Raw genomic sequence first — 18,270 nt, forward strand, 5'->3', positions numbered from 1 at the left:
GAAGAATCTGGGAGTAGAAATGAGCACTAGTTGTACAAAATTGATTTTATTTAAATTTTATCTTCCATTCTTTCCCATAGATAAAAGATAAGGGCCAGGCATGGTGGGACATGCCTTTAATCCCAGCACTTGGGAGGCAGAGGTAGGACCGCCATGAGTTTGAAGCCACCCTGAGACTACACAGAATTCCAGGTCAGCCTGGGCTACAGTGAAATCCTACCTCAAAAAAAAAAAAAAAAAAAAAAAGGAGCTTTTATAAAGACTATCCATTATTCTCTCTAAAACATAGTATATCATGTCTCAGAGCATTTAATGATGTCTAAAGAAGCATATAAAGCAGTGTGTCTAAAGTAAGAACAAAAAAGGATTTCTAGCCAGGTGTGATGGCACACACTTTTAATCCCAGCACTCGGGAGACAGAGGTAGGAGGAACACCATGAGTTTGAGGTTACCCTAAGACTACATAGTGAATCCCAGATCAGCCTGGACTAGAGTGAGACCTGACCTTGAAAAACAAAAAAGGAAGAATTGCTACCAGCTGAGCATAATGGCATACATCTATAATCCTAGCACTTGGTAGTCTGCAACAGAAATAGTACAAATTTGGGACTAGAATGGGCTATATACTGAGATTGTCTAAAAAGCATAAAAGAAAAAAATAATTTCATTATACCTGACCAAGGCTTTATCAGATAACTACTGGCAAATTCTTTTTTTTTCAAAGTGCCTTGTACATGCTGGGCTAATGCTCTACCACTGAACTATACCCCCAACAGTACCTTTTCCTTCTCATCCATGCACTCTCATTCTCTCTCTCTCTTTTTAAGGTAGGGTCTCACTCCAGTCCAGGTTGACCTGGAACTCACTCAGTATTCCAGGCTGGCCTCAAACTCACAGTGATCCTCTTAGCTCTGCCTCCTAAGTGCTGAGATTAAAGGCATGCACCACCATGCCTGGCCTCATTCTCTTTTAAAAAATTGTTGGGGGGGGGCAGCCACATGTGAAGGTCTGACAACAACCTCAGAGTGTCTGTATCTCTGTGATACTGCCTTAACTGAGCCTGCAAGCAAGTGCTTTTAACCACTGAGCAATCTCTCTAGCTCTTCTCATTTCTTAACTTTTCATTCTTTACTAACTTCTTCCCTCCATTCAAGAAATGGTCTTTCATTTTATTGTAAACAAAGCTTACAAAGATGGTGCTTGTGGCAGAGTTGGTCTCAATTTCACTATCAGACAGAGTGCCCCGAGAACTTGCCAAGTGGCCACTGCCCTCGCCTCCTGGCCCATCACCTGCATTGCTACTTAGGTCACTGTCCGCTCCAAGGGTCTCTCCAGAACTATTACTCACCTGGAAAGGAAAAAAGGCAGTAAGGAATATCCCCAGGGCAAGATGCCCAAAATACCTGTTAGAGCTCTATCACTACATTAAAAAAAAGAGGATCAACTTTCAGAAGTGTGTCAGCAGCTTCCCAGCTACCTTCATGGTCACTTGAGAGGCCCTGGGCAAGATCCCTCTTACAAACCCCTACAGCAGGCGTGCATATCAGGCATGAGACACAAGCGGACCTAAGACTAGAAACAGCCTCCAAAGAAAAAGAGCCCTCTTCCCAGGAGGAAACCCACACCCCACCCACAAAGGTGCCAGCGTGGTCTTCCCCTACCACGGTGCTAACTTCAGAATCCTGACTTGAGCTGCGGACCATAACAGCTGGACTCACACTGATGACAGAGTCTTGATCAGTCCTCTGAAATAAGACACAGGGACATTGACAGCATCCCTAGAGAGGCCATGAGCAAATTTTTTTCCCTGGGTAGAATAAATGTGTAACTTGCATCATGAAAATAATACACACTAAAGAAATACATACTCACTTTAGAAAACATGTAAAGGAAATGAAATACGCCACCAATCTGCCACTCATAGTGACCACTATTTCAGTCTTTTCTTTTAAAAATATTTTTATTTATTCGCAAGCAGAAAGAGGAAGAGAGAGAAAGACAGAATGGGCACGCCAGGGCCTCTAGCCACTGCAAGCAAACTCCAAATGCATGCATCACTTTGTGTATCTGGTTTTATGTAGGTACTGGGGAATCGAACTCAGGTCACTAGGTTTTGCAGGCCAGCACCTTAACCACTAAACCTAGTGTAGTCTCCCCCTTTGTAAAAAAAATATTTTGATTTTTTTTATTTGCTAGCAGAGATAGAGATAGAGAATGGACACATCAGGGCCTCTTGCCACTGCAAACTCCAGACACATATGCCACTTTATGTATCTGTCTTTATGTGGACACTGGGGAATTGAACCTGGGCTGGCAGGCTTTGCAAGCAAGCACCTTTAACCACTGAGCCATCTCTCCAGCCCTCTTTTTAGTCTTTTCTAATATATTTTTAAAAAAAGGGGGGGGGGAGCCAAGTGTGGTGGCACATGCCTTTAGTCCCAGCATTTAGGAGGGTGAGGTAGAAGAATCACCTAGAGTTCAAGGCCTGGGCTATAGTGAAACCCTGCCTAGGGGAAAAAAAAAATAGAATCATACCTAGCTTTGTAACAGGCTTTTTTCTTTTTTCTTTCTTTTTATTTTTTTGTTGTGTGTGAATGCAGATGTGTGTAGTGAGAAGACAGCTTCAGGTGTTGGTCCTTGAGGCAGGGTCTCTCGTTTACTGCTGCATTCACCAGGATAGCTGGTCCATAAGCTTCTGGACAAGTCTCCTCTCTCTTCTTACCCTAGGCTTACCTGGATTTCAGATGCTAGCACTACAGTATCTGACTTGATGTGGGTTCTGAGGATCCAAACTCAGGTATGCTTCGGAGACAAACATTTTGTCCACTGAGCCATCTCCCAGCCTACATTTCATTAAAATTTTTGTTTTTGTTTTTCAAGATAGGGTCGCTGTAGCTCAGGCTGACCTGGAATTCACTATGTAGTCTCAGGTGGCCTCGAACTCACAACAATCCTCCTACCTTTGCCTCCTGAGTGCTGAGATTAAAGGCATGCACCACCATGCCCAGTTTATGTCACTAAATTTTTGAGAATCCAATCTTTAATAGACAACAATATTTTATTACATGGGTCTATTATAGTCATTTTTCTATTATTGGATAGTTACATTCTTTTGAGTTTGTTGTTTTCTTTCTTTTAATTTAAAGTATTCTGAGGGTTGGGGTTAATGTAACTCAGCGGAGTGCTTATCTAATATGCACAAAATCCATAGATAGATAGATAGATAGATAGACAGACAGACAGACAGACAGACAATTTTCAATAAGATTATCACCAACCTGGGAAGCAGATGTCAGGCTCACACCACTGTCTGCGCTGATCTGGGACTTTTTCTCCTCTGTTTCACCAAGGTCAAAGGCAGGTTTGATTACTTCTGGCCCTGAGTAGGGGAAAACTTCTGTTACTCAGCACAGAAGGGTTTGGAGCAAGCTAGTGAAGGGAGTGGGAGAGCAGCAAAACTTGGTCCCAGACATGTTCAATACATCTCAGTCACCTTCCCAGGGACTGCCCCCACCACCACTACACACACAGGGAGCTAGTAGAAGAGATCCCCAGATGCCTTAAGAACCAAGTAGGACAAATTAGACCTGGTCTCAAGGGACTCTGTAGCCATCTTCTCAACCTAAGAAAATTATGAGCAAATCATCCTCAAACAAAAAGTTCCACAAAAGACATCTAAACCACACTCAATGGCCAGAGTCAGAGTTTCACTGTGCCTGAGACCATTTAAGTGTTTCCAAGTCACTCAGTGATCCCAGACAAAGGTGTCCAAAGAGGCCAGAAAAGATTAGGTCGAAAAGAGAGAAAGAAAACACAGCTATTTCAGTGGGCACTACCTACCCCCACCCTACAGCATCTATATTTGATATAAAAACAAATTTTTACCCCACCCACCCACGATGGTATGGCAGAAGGACAGAATGGCAGATAGCAAGAAAGCGTGCCTAGGCAAGCCACCAGAGAGAGTTGGGCAGCTACAGACTTAACATGGAGGGACAGCAACCATCTCTGCCAACTATGCCCACAGGCCTCCTAAGGGTGAGGGAGGTATCAGCCAATGAGGGACACTGTAATCAGCAAAGGTTCTCACCACTAGCTCAGCGGCAATAGAAAACCAAGGTCTAAGGAATTTTACTCAGTAGACATCCTGATTGCTAATGAGGGGAGAGGTAAGGAGCAGCCTACAAGCCACACATCTAGGAGTCACACACCACCTACCTGCTTTCAATCCAAATACCCTCCAAGAGCAAATTTGGGGTGGGGCTGACAAAGAAAGCCTGCCCCAATTAGGCCTGGGAAGTTGGCAGGTATGGGAGACTTGGAGACAGGAAGGGGCATTTGTTCCTTACTCTGTTTTTCCAAAGCTTTTTGCTTTTTCACTTCCTGGTGCTTGTTCCACAATTCTACCCCAGATGCAATGCAAGCAGGAGAGAAAGACAGAGAGAGTCAGAGGCTGGTCAGACGAAATGGAAACCCACCCACCCAAGTTGATTCAGTTTCAGACCATAGTATTACCAGTCAAAAGATACAAAGAAGCCAGGCGTGGTGGCACACACCTTTAATCCCAGCATTTGGGAGGCAGAGGTAGGAGGATCGTGGTGAATTCGAGGCTACCCTGAGACTGCATAGTGAATTCAAGGTCAGCCTGGGCTAGAGTGAAACCCTACCTCAAAAAAACAAAAGAAAATAAAGAGAGAGCGAGAGATACAAAGATACCTTCATTTAGGGAGGTGTAGGGAATCAAGAGATCCACTGCCTGCCCCTAAACTCATGATCTAATAACTTTAAATTTCTAATCCTATCTCAGTGTGACAGAGTACATAGAGCTAGAAGGGGCCATCACCAAGTTCCTTCATTTTGGCACAAGGAAACTATCCTAAACAGGCTGGAGCACACACAATTAAAGGTGTATAACTTACAATCAGTGTGATTTCTACCATATCATGCCCTTGCTGCCAAATGAGCTGATGAATGGCCATTCTACAAATTACAGAAAAGAGAGATGATCACCTCAAGCAATCTGTTTGACTCACTAGATTGGACAAAGGCCAACTCATGCAGTCAGTTAGCATCCCTCCTTTCTGCCTAACAAAAAAATCCCAACTCACCATAAGAACTACTGCCTGCCTACTGGATCCATTCTTAGCCAACTGTCTGAGAAAAGGCTTCCACAAGAAGAGAACATAAAATCAGCCAAGACTAGCATTTCAACAGTGCAAAGCACAGAGAGTACCTATTGAAGCAAATGTTTTTCCTGGGAAAGGATTCAGGGTTTATTTAGTATAATCTCATTTCTCATTTCCTAGATGAGAAGACAGAGGTCCTGAGAGGGAAATGATCTAAGACACATTCTTAGTTTGGAAGTAGATTCAGGGCTTCCAAATTGGTAGGTCAATACTTTTTCTAGACTATCACATCGGGCAGGAGAAAGCTAGGCTTTATTGCCTCTAGGAAAACATTTGCTGATTAGAGAACTAGAGGTCCTTTACAAATGAAAATTTTAGCAACTACTAGGAGTTGGGACAAAGAGGCATCAGCTGAAAAGCACGGGGCCCAGGGACCTAGAACCAAAAAAGAGAGCGAGCCTTGATGACTCAAGGTCAAGCAGGAGTGAGCCAAACAGCTGACACCCCAGAGCATAAGTGGAGAAACAGCAAACATAAGCACGTTTTTCATCAAGTCCAGGGAGGAAGGGTAGAAAGAGAGCTGACTCAGAAATCTATATCTGAGATCCAGAACCCAAACATGCCACAAGTGATCAAATATCAGACCAGCATAATGCTTGGATGGCAGAAACTGCCTGCAGAGACCCATGCAATCACAATTTTACAGTCTGAAGATGTATCTATAAATTTTCTATAGTTTCCAGGAACTCACGTGGCCTCTCTTCTATGTGAAGAAATTCAGATGTAAATTTAAAAAGGAACCAGGAGTATAACTGAGACTCAGTCTCCTTCCCTGCACTAAGTCTCACAGGTCTCGAAGCAAACTTTCAGTGTTCTTCTAAGATGCTAGCAGGAATGGCTAGATGAAGTGGAAGGGACAGAGAAGTACAAGGAAATGCCACTGGAGATGGACACAGACCTGGATCCCTCTTCTAAAAGGCAAAGCAGGGGGAAGAGCAAGGCAGGACTCTGGATGAACTGAGAGGAAAGAGGGATATTTAAGAAGCCAGGACCTTCTGCACACCAAACACAGTCATACGTACCAACAGACGCTACAAAATTCTCTTCCTTTAAACTTCTGGTGTCCAGTTCCTTAGGACTCTTTCCGGTAGCACTTGGTGCCCGAGGACCCAGTTGGGGGACTCTTAGCTGTGCCATAGCCTTTGGGTCCCCCCGCCCAGTCAGACCAGGATCCTTGCCAACTGGGGTATTTACACTCTCTGTTGGACTTCTCTTCCGCTTGTCTGGTTCTGATGAACAGAGGTCAAAAGAGGTAGTGAGTAAGAATCAAGGCAAGGAAATGAAACTAGAGGAGCCAGGATGTAGAAGGACATGGAGCAGAATTAGTCTAGGAAAGAAAAGCTAAGGTCTTATTTTTCACTACAGAACGATAATCCCCTTCATGTAAACATGCGCCAGAAAATCAAATTTCAAAACCTGATAGGGAGCAATGTGGCACTGGGAAACTTGCCATGGAGACAAGTGTGCTGATTCTCTTGGAGATAAACAGGAGTGTTCTAGATAGCATGCTGCCCAATACACATGATCCCTACCTTTACTATAGTAGTGAGTCTGGGCAATCTCCAGAAGCCCAAAGATGCTGGCCATGCCACCGAGACCTGCATGGGCATAGGACTGCTCCAAGCTGAGGACAGTACACTTGAGGAGGTCTAACATTCCCTTATATACTTTTCGACTGATCTCCTGCAAAAATAATCAGGGCCTTGAGTTGGCAACACATCCTTCTGCCCACACCCTTCTGCCCAATTGATTCTGATTCCATAGCCCAAATGCTTACCACATCTGGGATGACATCCTGCCGGGCATCATCCTCTGACTGCACTGTACGGTTCAGCTTGCTCAGGACAAAGACTCGCAGCTGCTCACTCTCCAGCAGCCGACGCACCTTTTTCATGTTGAGCCATCCCACTCCCTGGCCATCCAGCACACTGTGCACCACCTCCTTCAGGAACTGCTGGTTCTCACTACAGGGTCCACACACCACTTCTGTGGTTATCTGTGCCTTGCCAGAGCACCCCCCGTTTTCACCAGACAAAAGGTTTGTCTCCAGGGGCAAAGGCAAAGCCAAGTCTCTAAATGTCTGCAGATACCACATCCCTCATCTCTCCAGACACCTGCTCTGTCAAGTCCCCACTCCTATAGTTTTGTCCTTCTCAATACCATAAACCATTACTGTTTCATAAGGACTAAGAAGGGGAAGCACTGGCAGAAACTTACTCCACCTATGGTACTAAAAACTGCTCTCCCAATACTGAGCATCACTCAAATTTTGTACAGGAATCGCTACCTTCATCTGGGAACCTTTAAAACTATTCTGCCAGTCGAGTGAGGTAATCCTAGCACTTGGGAGATGGAGGCAAGATTATCAACAGTTCAAGGCTATCCTCAACTACTTATCAAGTTCAAGGCTGCCTGGCTGGCTATACGAGAGCCTGTCTCAAGAAAACAAAACAAAATTTAAAAAAAAAAAATTGTTCTTCCACTTATTACCTAGAATTGCTGGATCGGCCCTGGGGTGATGGAGGTTCCCTTTTCACTGTTGGGCTGTGTTTAATGACAGATGACTTCTGGTCCACTAAGGCCCTCCTGTTTCCTACAGCAGGGAAGGCAGGAATGAGAGACATCATTGTCATAGTCCAGGAGGTCACAGTAGCACAGCCCTAGATGGCCATGTTCTGTGCACATTCCTCAGAATGGCTGAGGAGAGGTGGCATCAGGGCATCATCACACACAGGTAGAAAGCAGCCACGGCAATGTGGAGGAGGTGGGGATGGAGACTCAGGCCACTCCACATGCACTGGAAACACGCCCCATGGGCAGTGTGGATGTCATGAGGGATAGGCAAGGCAGGCCAGTCATGTGATGTGCTTGCTCCATGAGGAGGATGGCCCTTAGGCAGACACGAAGATGCTAGGAAAAACAGATCATGCACAGCTCACAGGCAAGACCCACCTTCACCACTCCCGGGGCCGGCTTCAGTAACAATCTCCATTAGAGTATTTAGCCCAAATACTGGGACACAAAATACACAATTAGTAGGTGCACCACAATACCTCATCCCCTGTACCCCTTGACGGTGCAGTAAATCAGATCATCTGAGCAATTTCTCAAAGCTTGAAAAGTGCACATAACCTTGGTTCTTGGGCACATCAGAGCTGGAAGCCAAGTGACCAGGAGACAACCAAGGTTCTAAGAAAGACCATCCTTAAGTCTGAGACCTCTAAGCCAGGCACAAGGCAAATGATACAGGGAGCCTTCAGGTACCTTAGTACAGGCACATGCATGAAAGAGGGAACACTGGTTTTCATGAAACATCTAGTACAGGGTCCAGAGGACCTGTGGGTACCCACGGAGAACAGACATCTTGCAGATGCTCTCACAGAAAGTAGAGTGCAGCTGTGAGGATGGAACACGGGTAGGAGGGATAAGTGAAGCAAATGAGATGAAGCATCAGCATGCAATGAAGAGTTTTAATTACTCTTCCCTTCAAATGTATCAAATGCAAACCACAGACACCGAGAGCTTCCCATCCCTGATCTCCCTAGCTACGTGTAGATTCACTGCAGCAGTAGTAGTCCTCTGTACTGCTGCTCTGATATCCGTGGGAACCTATCCCATGTTCTCATCCCACCACATAACATTCCTTATGCTCCTGACATTTCTAGCGAGGTGTGGTAGTAGATGGCTACAATCTCAGCACTAGGAAAGGTCAGGCAGGGGACTGCAAGTCCAAAGTCAAGACTGTCTCAAAAGTAAATAAATAAAGAAATAGAAAAGGAGCTGCTTCTCACTGACCTTTCTACAAAGTTAAATATTTCAACACAATATCCAAAGAAAGCAAACAAAAGCCAAATTAAATTCCAAAAAGGCCCTCAAAAACCATAAAGATGACAAATGAGACTGAAGTAAGGTCTGAACCAACCCTAGAAGCCAACAAAACCATCTCATAGCCTGCAAGCTAACATGGGGCCACAGGAAGTGGCTACGGACCACAGATCCTGTGGGCCAGCAGCTTGGAATGGGATTTATCCTAACTTCATGCAATGGGAAGCTGTGGATGACTGAGGACAGGTGATGATTCTCCTAGGTTATTATGTGTCTCTAATAGATTGCCCCAGAAGTAGCAGTAATCACACACTGCCATTATCCTAACTGATATAACAGGATCTTCTCTAGCTACAAAGATGATTTCCATCTGATAACCACCAACAGCCTAAATGTAGTGAAAACCAGGAAAAGCAGTATGAGCCAACAGCCAGATTGGAAGTATACAGGGCTCCTGAAAAGCACCTATATACCTGACATATCTCCCAGAGAAACCTGGCTTGACAAAAGAAAACCTGCAGTTACCTTTCAGGCTGGGGAATGGTGTAGTCTTCTCTCGGGCACCTTTGGTGGGCAGTGTGAGGTTTGAAAGGCTGAAGCTTGTACTATGGTTTCGATATAGGCTGCCTATATGGGGGAGTGCATGAGAACAGCAAGTTAGTAAGACAAACATTTATAGCATTCTACTCCAGTGACCATAGCATCATCTTTGCCTCACTCCTTTCAAACAACATCCCAATGTATTGATCTACCTTAGAAAGGATCAGGTCTCACATAGAGCAAGCAACAGAGCCATTGTGAGGTCTGTTCCAAACCCAGTAAAAATTTCCTCTGGCTACTTCTCATGATAATGTCCAAGTCTTTCATCTACTGCTGACAAAAGCATGGAAGCTGGTAGTTAATATTCCTCTGATCTGAAGTGGGTGCTGTCCCTCCTTGACTTCTAAAAACACTCAATCACAATCACAATCAAATTATCCCTTATGGCATCTGTCTCTAACCCCTAGTGTACCTTCAACCTTTATTTTATTTTTTTACATTAAAAAAAAATTTGCAAGGAGAAAGAGAGGGGGAAGAGGGAGAGGAAGGGAGGGAGGGAAAGAGAGACAATGGGCTTGTCAGGGTCTCTAGCCACTGTAAGTAAACTCCAGATGCATGAACCACTTTGTGCATCTGGCTTTACATTGGTACTGTGGAATCAAACCCCGATTATTAGGGTTTGCAGGCAAGCACCTTAACCTCTGATCCATCTCTCTGGCCAGTTTCCCCACCTTTAAATGACAACATCCTCCATGGCTGTAAATATTCTCTAAGCAGAAAGCTCATGTTCATTGCATGTCTTTACCAGTCAATGATGGTATCAGATTCAAAGTAAATCTGACCAGAATTAAGTGCAAATTTTTTAATTTAATGCTTTCCAGCTGACATGTCAATGATCTTGCCTGAAACATACTAAACATCCATCTTAAAAAAAAAAAATACTCGCTGGGTGTGGTGGCGCACACCTTTAATCCCAGAACTCGGGGAGGCAGAGGTAGGAGGATCACCGTGAGTTCGAGGCCAGCCTGAGAATTCCATGTCAGCCTGGACCAGAGTGAGACCCTACCTCGAAAAACTGAAAGAAAAAAAGAAAACTCACTGGGACTTGAGAGATGGCTTAGAAGTTACAATGCTTGCCTGCAGAGCCTAAGGACCCAGGTTCAATTCCTCAGTACCCACATAAAACCAGTTGTACAAGGAAGTGCATGCATCTAGAGTTTGCAGTGGTTAGAAGCCCTGGAGTGCCCATTGTCTCTTTCTTTATCTCTCTGCCTCTTTCTCTGCTTGCAAATAAATAAATAATTGATAAATAATCACTAACTTGTGTTTTTTTAAACCTCATTAAAAAAAATTTAGGCAGGGCATGGTGGCGCATGCCTTTCATCCTAGCACTTGGGAGGCAGAGGTAGGAAGATCACAGTGAATTCCTACTACATAGTGAATTCCAGGTCAGCCTGGACTAGAACAGGACTCTACCTCAAAAAACCACAGTTCATGGAATTCTACAGAAGAGGGAGTAGAAATATTGTAAAAGCCACAGGTTAAGACATCATGCCTATAGGCATCCCCTCCCCCCCCAAATAACTGACTGCTGTTCCCACAAAGCATAACCCACAACCATATATAGAATACCTGCAACCCCACTGAGGAAGGTTCCCACTGGAATAGAGGCAGGGAGGAGGGAAAAGAGGGTACCAACACATGATGTAGCCATATAAAATATGTTGTTAATAATAATTAAGAAAAAAATTAGCCAGGCATGGTAGTGCACATCTTTAATCCCAGCACTTGTGAGGCAGAGGAAATTCTCTTTCTCTCACTCATAAAAATAAAAAAAAAGGCACAAAGCCAAACTTTATTCCTCATAAAAAAATTAAAACACAAAACAAAACAACAACAAAAAACAGTCTCATCTTTGCTCCAGTCGCAGGACACATGAGAGTTTGGCTTCTCCCTCAGACAGCCTGGCTGGGGAGGGGCTTGAGGGCAGCATAACGCTGCTTCTTGGTTTACATGGCCTTTCTGCTGATCACTGCTTTATAGCTTGGGATAACTTCTCACTTTAATTACATGTATGGTTTTTCTCTGATCTCAGAATCTACCATGTAAATGCTCTCACCAACTCTAGATACCTGTTTACTTACTCTAAACTCGGGATACCAAGGAGTGTAACCCTCTTCATTCATTTCCTTTCTGAATCTCTTTTTCTTTGGGGGGGGTTGTTTTTTTCGTGTAGGGTCTCACTCTGGTCCAGGCTGACCTAGAATTTACTATGTAGTCTCAGGCTGGCCTCGAACTCAGAGATCCTCCTACCTCTGCCTCCTGAGTGCTGGGACTAAAGGCGTGCATCACCACGCCCGGCATTCTCTCTGAATCTCTTGGTCTCTGCTTTGATATCTGCTCTGTCAATATTCTTTCTGAGCCTTCTAACTGCCATGTAGATTCCTCCTAGGTTTCCCTACACAAGCTCTTGGATTCTCCTTTTCACATGCTTACAACTTTACCCTAATTTCTCCCTAAAAGCCTGTTTCTCTCAAGTCCACATGCTTGCAGCTTTACTCTAATTTCTCTTTAAAAGTCTCAGCTTCTTTCAAGTTTATGTGCTTGTAGCTCTACTCCAGTTTCCCCCCTTCCAAAACCCCTCAATTTCTCTCAAATAAACCTTATAGACTATGCAGTGTTTCCACATGATAGCATGTTTCCTAAACCCCACAATTTGTGATTTCCCCCTAAATTTATACACACACACACAATTCATAATTTAAAACAACAAAATGTTTTATTCAGTATCACCCAAACAATCTGAACTAGGACAAATGCCAGCCTAGCCTTAAATCTCAAGTTCCAATCAACATGTGCCACGTTGGACGTCACTACAGAGAAAGCAAAGCAAAGGAATGAGAGAGCTAAAGGCACTTACTAGCAAAAGACATGATTCCCCCGAAGCCCTCCGTGCTGTTGTTGGAGATGGTGGAGTTAGGAGAGCTTGCTCGGGAGTCTGACTCTGCATCCGAGTCACTTGCCAGTTTCAAGCTGTTGGGCCGCAGCAGTTGTTGAGCCCTTGAATGCACAGTGGCACCTATGAGCTCCAGGCAGGGGTACCTAATCTTGGGAGTGGGCCTTATGCTACAATGCAGTTGCTGCTTCTTTCCCATAATTCTTAAACCCAAAGTTCAACGCTCTACCCTCTGTGGAGGACAGGACCACAAGACCAACCCTCACCCAAGGTCCTCAAAGTGATTCCTTCAGTTACCCATCCAGAGTGGATCCCCAGGCTCTCACCGAGTGCCATTAACAGGCTGGCTGAACCGAGGAGTATAGCTTTCCCCCTGCTCATCATCATCCTCCTCAGGAGGAAAGCCATATTGGGGCTCAAAATATGGGTTGTCATAGGCTCGTTGGTGCATTGACCCCTCTTCAATCTCTGTCTGATGTTTGTCCACATTTGATTTGCTAATACTGGGAGGCATGGGAGGGAGAGATTTGGAGCTGCCTGCTGTTGCCTTATCATCCATCTCTGTAGAATCAGCAGGTTCCTAAGGGCCACATGTAATTAAAAAAAAAAAGTGGTTAGGTTGGAGAGATGGCTTAGTGGTTAAGTGCTTGCCTATAAAGCCTAAGGACCCCAGTTCAAGGCTAGATTCCTCAGTACCCATGTAAGCCAGATGAACAAGGTGGTGCATGCATCTGGAGTTCGTTTGCAAAGGCCCTGATGCATCAATTTTCATTCTCTCTCCCTCTCCCTCTCCCTCTCCCTCTTTCTTTGTCTGTCACTCTGAAATAAATAAATAAAAAGAAACAACAGCAGCAGCAAAAAAGTGGTTATCTGGTCACTGGTGATGCCCTCCCATAGACTCAGTTTGGTAAGGCCAGGTCAGACCTGTCAGCCATCTAAACTGTGCAATATGTGGGGAAAGAACTCTGTGGTATTCCTGGTCTCTGACCTCACAAACTATACAAGTGGATCCAATGAAACCTCTCTGGGGTCAAAACTATATCTCAGAGGCTATAAGCCAGAGAGCCTATGGAGAGGAGGATGGGAAGAGCATGAGGAAGGAGGCAGACTATAGCTAAAGTGTAAGACCCACGTCCCAAGCAGTGGCTCTCACCCATCACCCTTCCAAATCCTCACGTACAAAGCTGGCACCATGGATTATGGTGCTGGGGCTGCTGCTAGCAGTAGTACTGGAGCTAGAGCGCAGTGGAGGGTGCTCCTGAGAGCTCTTGCTGTCTGAGCCAGGCTCCTCGGCTTCCTTCTGGTTCTGCAGCTCATCGATCTCTACTTCACTAGCATCTCCCAGTGCTGCATGTGTCAGAGGGTCCACATCTGCCAAGAGAGACAGGTACAGACCACCTCTTCCCCAAACTCTTAACTCCTGCCCAGAGCTGACCAATCTCCCCATACACACTTACTGGGAGTATCACCATTGATGTCACATTTCATCATTTCACTGACAAAGTCCCCCAGGGAGGAGTAAGAAGAACTGGAGTCATCATACTCCACACTATCACTGGCACTGCTGAACAAAGTGCATAAAATAGAAAAGAAATAGAAAATCAGGCAAGGGCAGACAAAAGAATCCACCACAATCAATACTTAGAATAAAAATGGGATGGATGCACACTTACTCAAGGTCAGAGAATAAGATAAAGTCAAGAAAATCATCGAGAGCCAATCTTAATGGCTCATGCCTGTAATCCCAGCACTTAGGAAGCTTAAATGCGAGGAATGTGTGAGTTTGAAGCCAGCCTAGACTAGGAGTGAGACCCTGTCTCAAAAAAATGAGGAAGAAGAAAGAAACAAACCAAGCCAGGCGTGGTGGCACACACATTTAATCCTAATACTCGGGAGGCAGAGATAGGAGGATCACCTTGGGTTCAGGGCCAGCCTGGGTCTAGAGTGAGTTCCCAGGTCAGCCTGGGGATAGAATTAGACCATTCTTCAGAAAAAGCAAAAAGAAAAAAGGAAAGAAGAAAAAAAAAAAATTATAATGCAAGGCTTCAAAGACTGACACCTATAACTGCTATACAATTTTGCCTTCTGTGTGCTGAAGAAAGGGTAGCATGAAAGACTCACCTGTCGTCAGTGGGGTCAGAGTCAGAGTCATGCTCTGGTGGCATACTTAGTGCCTCAGCCAGCTGAGAATTGCTGTCATAGACTCGGTAGTGGATGGGTTGCAACTGGTGAGCATACCACTTTGGCTTGTCACCAATCAGGGCTGGATCAAACATATCTACCCAAAGAGGAAAAAAAAAATAAGAGAAAAGTAGGAAAAAATCTAAAGCATAAAAGGGGCAGGTCAAGGGTTAACAAGTAAACAAGCAAAGGGAAGGGCCATGTGCAGGACAAAGACAGAAGGGGGACTAGTATGGGGCAGGAGGACTCACTGTTGTGAATTCGTTGGAAGGCATAGTTGGATGGGTTAAGGATCCATTCTCCAAAGTACTCAACGGCCTGGGTCCTGGCCAGTTTCTCAGCAAAGGGAGTATGCCGGGGACGTGAGGCTAGAAAAGACCCAGCTTGGAAAGCTACCACAGGTCGAGGGAAGAGTCGCAGGGTACGTGTGTGCATGTGAAAGCCCTGCAGCACGTTAGCGGAGTTGAAGAAACGTACCATGGCTACTCTGGAGAAGAAGAGAGTGGTGAGATAACCCAAGATCTGTACCCTACAGAGTTAGGATACTCATTATCTTAGACTACCTCCCAACACCAGATTTCCAACACCAAGGGAAGAGCTATCTTTTCTTTTTTTAAAATACATACACACACACACACACACACACACACACACACACACATTTTTTGAGGTAGGGTCTCACTCTCTAGCTAAGACTGACCTGGAATTCACTATGTAGTCTCAGGGTGGCCTTGAGCCCATGGCGATCCTCCTACCTCTGCCTCCCAAGTGCTGGGATTAAAGGTGTGTGCTACCACGCACAGCTTTGAAAAAGTATATTTTATTTTTATTTATTTATTTGAGAAAGAGGGAGACAGAATGGGAACTCCAAGGCCTTTAGCCACTTCAAACAAACTCTAGATGCATGCCCCATTATGTGCATCTGGCTTACGTGGATTCTGGGGAATCAAACCTGGGTCCTTAGGCTTTGCAAGCATCTTAACTGCTAAGGCATCTCTCCAGCCCAGGAAGAGCTATCTTAAAGAACATTAGCCTTTCTCTTCATGCTGAAAGTGTTATGAACTAGTTATTTTCCTTGCTTTTGCTAAGGTGAAAATATAACTAAATAGCATATATATTTTATATATATAAAAAATTTGGGAGCTGGGGAGATGGCTTAGTGATTAAGGTGTTTGCCTGTGAAGCCAAAGAGCCCAGGTTTGGTGCCCCAAGATCCATGTAAGCCATATGTACAAGATGGTGCATGCATCTGGAATTCATTTGCAGAGGCTGAAGGCCCTGGCACAACCATTCTCTTTCTCTCTCTCAAATAAAAATTAAATTAATTTTTTTTAAAAAAACTGAAAAAAGAAAGGGGGACTGGAGAGATGACTTAACAGTTAAGGTGCTTGCCTGTGAACCCCAAGGACCCAGGTTCAATTCTCCAGGTTCCACATAAGCCAGATGCACAATGGTGGCACATGCATTTGGAATTTGTTTGCAGTGGCTAGAGGCCCAGGCATGCCCATTCTTTCTCTCCTCTGTTTGTCTCTAATAAACAAACAAACAAACAAACAAACAAACAAACAAACAAACTGGGCATTGTGGCACATGCCTTTAATCCCAGCACTCGGGAGGCAGAGGTAGGAGGATCGCCGTGAGTTCGAGGCCACCCTGAGACTACATAGTGAATTCCAGGTATGCCTGAGCTAGAGTTAGACCCTACCTCAAAAAAAAAGGAAAATTTGGCTCTGGGAAGTTATCCATCTCAAACTCAAAAATCAGAGAAACCAAATTAAGAGTTCACAAATGTGCAGTTGGCTTGGTCTTACCTGGTTGCAACATCCACAGAATCCACATCATTGCCATAAATAAGTGGGTTGAATTCAGTGGAAGGTGTGGACTGAAGGTCATGAGAAGGCTTTCCCAAGAGAAGTGGTATCTCTTGGCCCTCGTGGAATTTCTCCAGATTGAGAATGGGCTGGGTGTTGAGACTCATGCTGGCTAGGGCCTGTAGAACAACAAAAAGTCCTCATATAAGTCTTGGGCAGTCAATCTCAACTCCTAGGAAAAAAATGACTTAGGTCTTTTGCACCACTCTAATCAAAAAGTTCTCAATGGGGGCCAAAGAGATGGCTCAGTGGTTAAGACACTTGTCTGCAAAGCCTAATGATCTGGGTTCAATTCCCTAGCACCCACATAAAGCCAGATGCACAAAGTGGCACATGCATCTGGAGTTTGTTTGCAGTGGCTGGTGACCCTGGCGTACCCATTTTCCGTCTTTTAGTTTCTCTTGGTCTGTCTGTCTCTCTGCTTATAAATAAATAAATGAAAAATTTAAAAGTTCTCAACAAAGCCAGGCATGGTGGTGCATGCCTTTAGTCCCAGCACTCAGGAGGCTGAAGTAGGATTGCTATGAGTTACAGGCCAGCCTGAGACTACATAATTAATTTCAGGTCAGCCTAGGTTACAGCGAGACACTGCTTCAAAAAAAAAAGTTCTCAACAAAGAATTGTGCTCATTTACAAATAATTACCAACTCATTTTAGAGCCTTCATCTTTGAAAAATAATCCATATATTTTATTTAAAAAAAATAATTTTTTTGGTTTTCCAAGGTAGGGTCTTGCTCTAGCATAGACTGACCTGGAATTCAGTATGTATTCTCAAGGTGGCCTCGAACTCAAGGCAACGTTCCTACCTCAGCCTCCCAAGTGCTGGGATTAAAGGTGTGTGCCACCATGCCTGGCATGAAAAAGAATCCAAATATTTTAGCCTTTAGAAAATAGCCACAATTATATAGCTTTTCATCTTAAGTCAAACTAGCTCAAGGCAACTTGATGAAATATGAAGTCCAGGACAATACTTTTCAATTTCTTTTAGTCAAGAAGTACTTTCCAGTTTGAAATTCATGTGGAAATAGAAACAGATGAGATGTAAAGACAGAGCTGCTCAGAAGGACATTAGAGAACAAGAATCTGAAATGTTGAATGTTCCCAGCTCTATTGGGCTCCATGGGGCGTTTGGAAAACCACTGCTTGAGACCAGCAGGGAACATAAGAATCACCTGGGCTGTTGTTATAGCTGTTGTTTGAGTATGTTCTGAATTAGTGCATCTGCAGTGATTCTACGTCTTTTTTTTTTTTTTTGGTTATTCGAGATAGGGTCTCACTCTGGTCCAGGCTGACTGGAATGCACTACACAGTCTCAGGGTGGCCTCGAACTCATGGCAATCCTCCTACCTCTGTCTCCCAAGAGCTGGGATTAAAGCCGTGTGCCACCATGCCCAGCATGATTCTATACCTTTAATAAGTCCAGCTAATACTAATGCTGCAGTCCATGGACCACACCTTGAAAAGTGGGGGGGGATCAGAATCAGTGAAGCTAAAGGATCTTAGCCCCTACTGATACTTAAAATAAACTGACATAAGCTCACACATCACCTTCTTATTGCATGAGTCACTTTGAAGCAGACATCAAGAATTAAGGCACTGCAAGTGAAGACAGCTAGAGAAAAAACATTTTTTTTTTGTTCATTTTTATTTATTTGAGAGTGACAGAGAAAGAGGCAGAGAGACAGAGAGAGAGAGAGAATGGGTGTGCCA

General features: G+C 44.4%; 1 protein-coding gene across 50 annotated transcripts in view; it reads right to left on the minus strand.

Annotated features, from left to right (window-relative positions):
* Madd (MAP kinase activating death domain) overlaps positions 1-18,270 on the minus strand; it is a 55,829-nt gene that overhangs the window by 22,855 nt on the left and 14,704 nt on the right. For 4 of the 50 annotated variants that reach the window (XM_045139962.1, XM_004657230.2, XM_045139955.1 and 1 more), the window contains exons 9-23: positions 16,500-16,678; positions 14,940-15,175; positions 14,629-14,785; positions 13,965-14,068; positions 13,688-13,878; positions 12,834-13,087; positions 12,472-12,611; positions 9,537-9,638; positions 7,677-7,779; positions 6,964-7,150; positions 6,719-6,869; positions 6,209-6,415; positions 3,279-3,379; positions 1,662-1,745; positions 1,190-1,348 (exon numbers count right to left, since the gene is read on the minus strand). In XM_045139962.1, coding sequence (XP_044995897.1) covers positions 1,190-1,348; positions 1,662-1,745; positions 3,279-3,379; positions 6,209-6,415; positions 6,719-6,869; positions 6,964-7,150; positions 7,677-7,779; positions 9,537-9,638; positions 12,472-12,611; positions 12,834-13,087; positions 13,688-13,878; positions 13,965-14,068; positions 14,629-14,785; positions 14,940-15,175; positions 16,500-16,678 — 2,355 coding nt within the window. Of the gene's footprint in view, positions 1-1,189; positions 1,349-1,661; positions 1,746-3,278; positions 3,380-4,349; positions 4,404-6,208; positions 6,416-6,718; positions 6,870-6,963; positions 7,151-7,676; positions 7,780-8,138; positions 8,199-9,536; positions 9,639-12,471; positions 12,612-12,833; positions 13,088-13,687; positions 13,879-13,964; positions 14,072-14,628; positions 14,786-14,939; positions 15,176-16,499; positions 16,679-18,270 lie in introns of all 50 variants that reach the window. The other 46 variants (XM_004657231.2, XM_004657227.2, XM_045139852.1 and 43 more) reach the window with 23 other exon arrangements.

The sequence above is a fragment of the Jaculus jaculus genome, chromosome 1 (genome assembly GCF_020740685.1).
Source record: "Jaculus jaculus isolate mJacJac1 chromosome 1, mJacJac1.mat.Y.cur, whole genome shotgun sequence".
NCBI classification, from domain to species: domain Eukaryota; kingdom Metazoa; phylum Chordata; class Mammalia; order Rodentia; family Dipodidae; genus Jaculus; species Jaculus jaculus.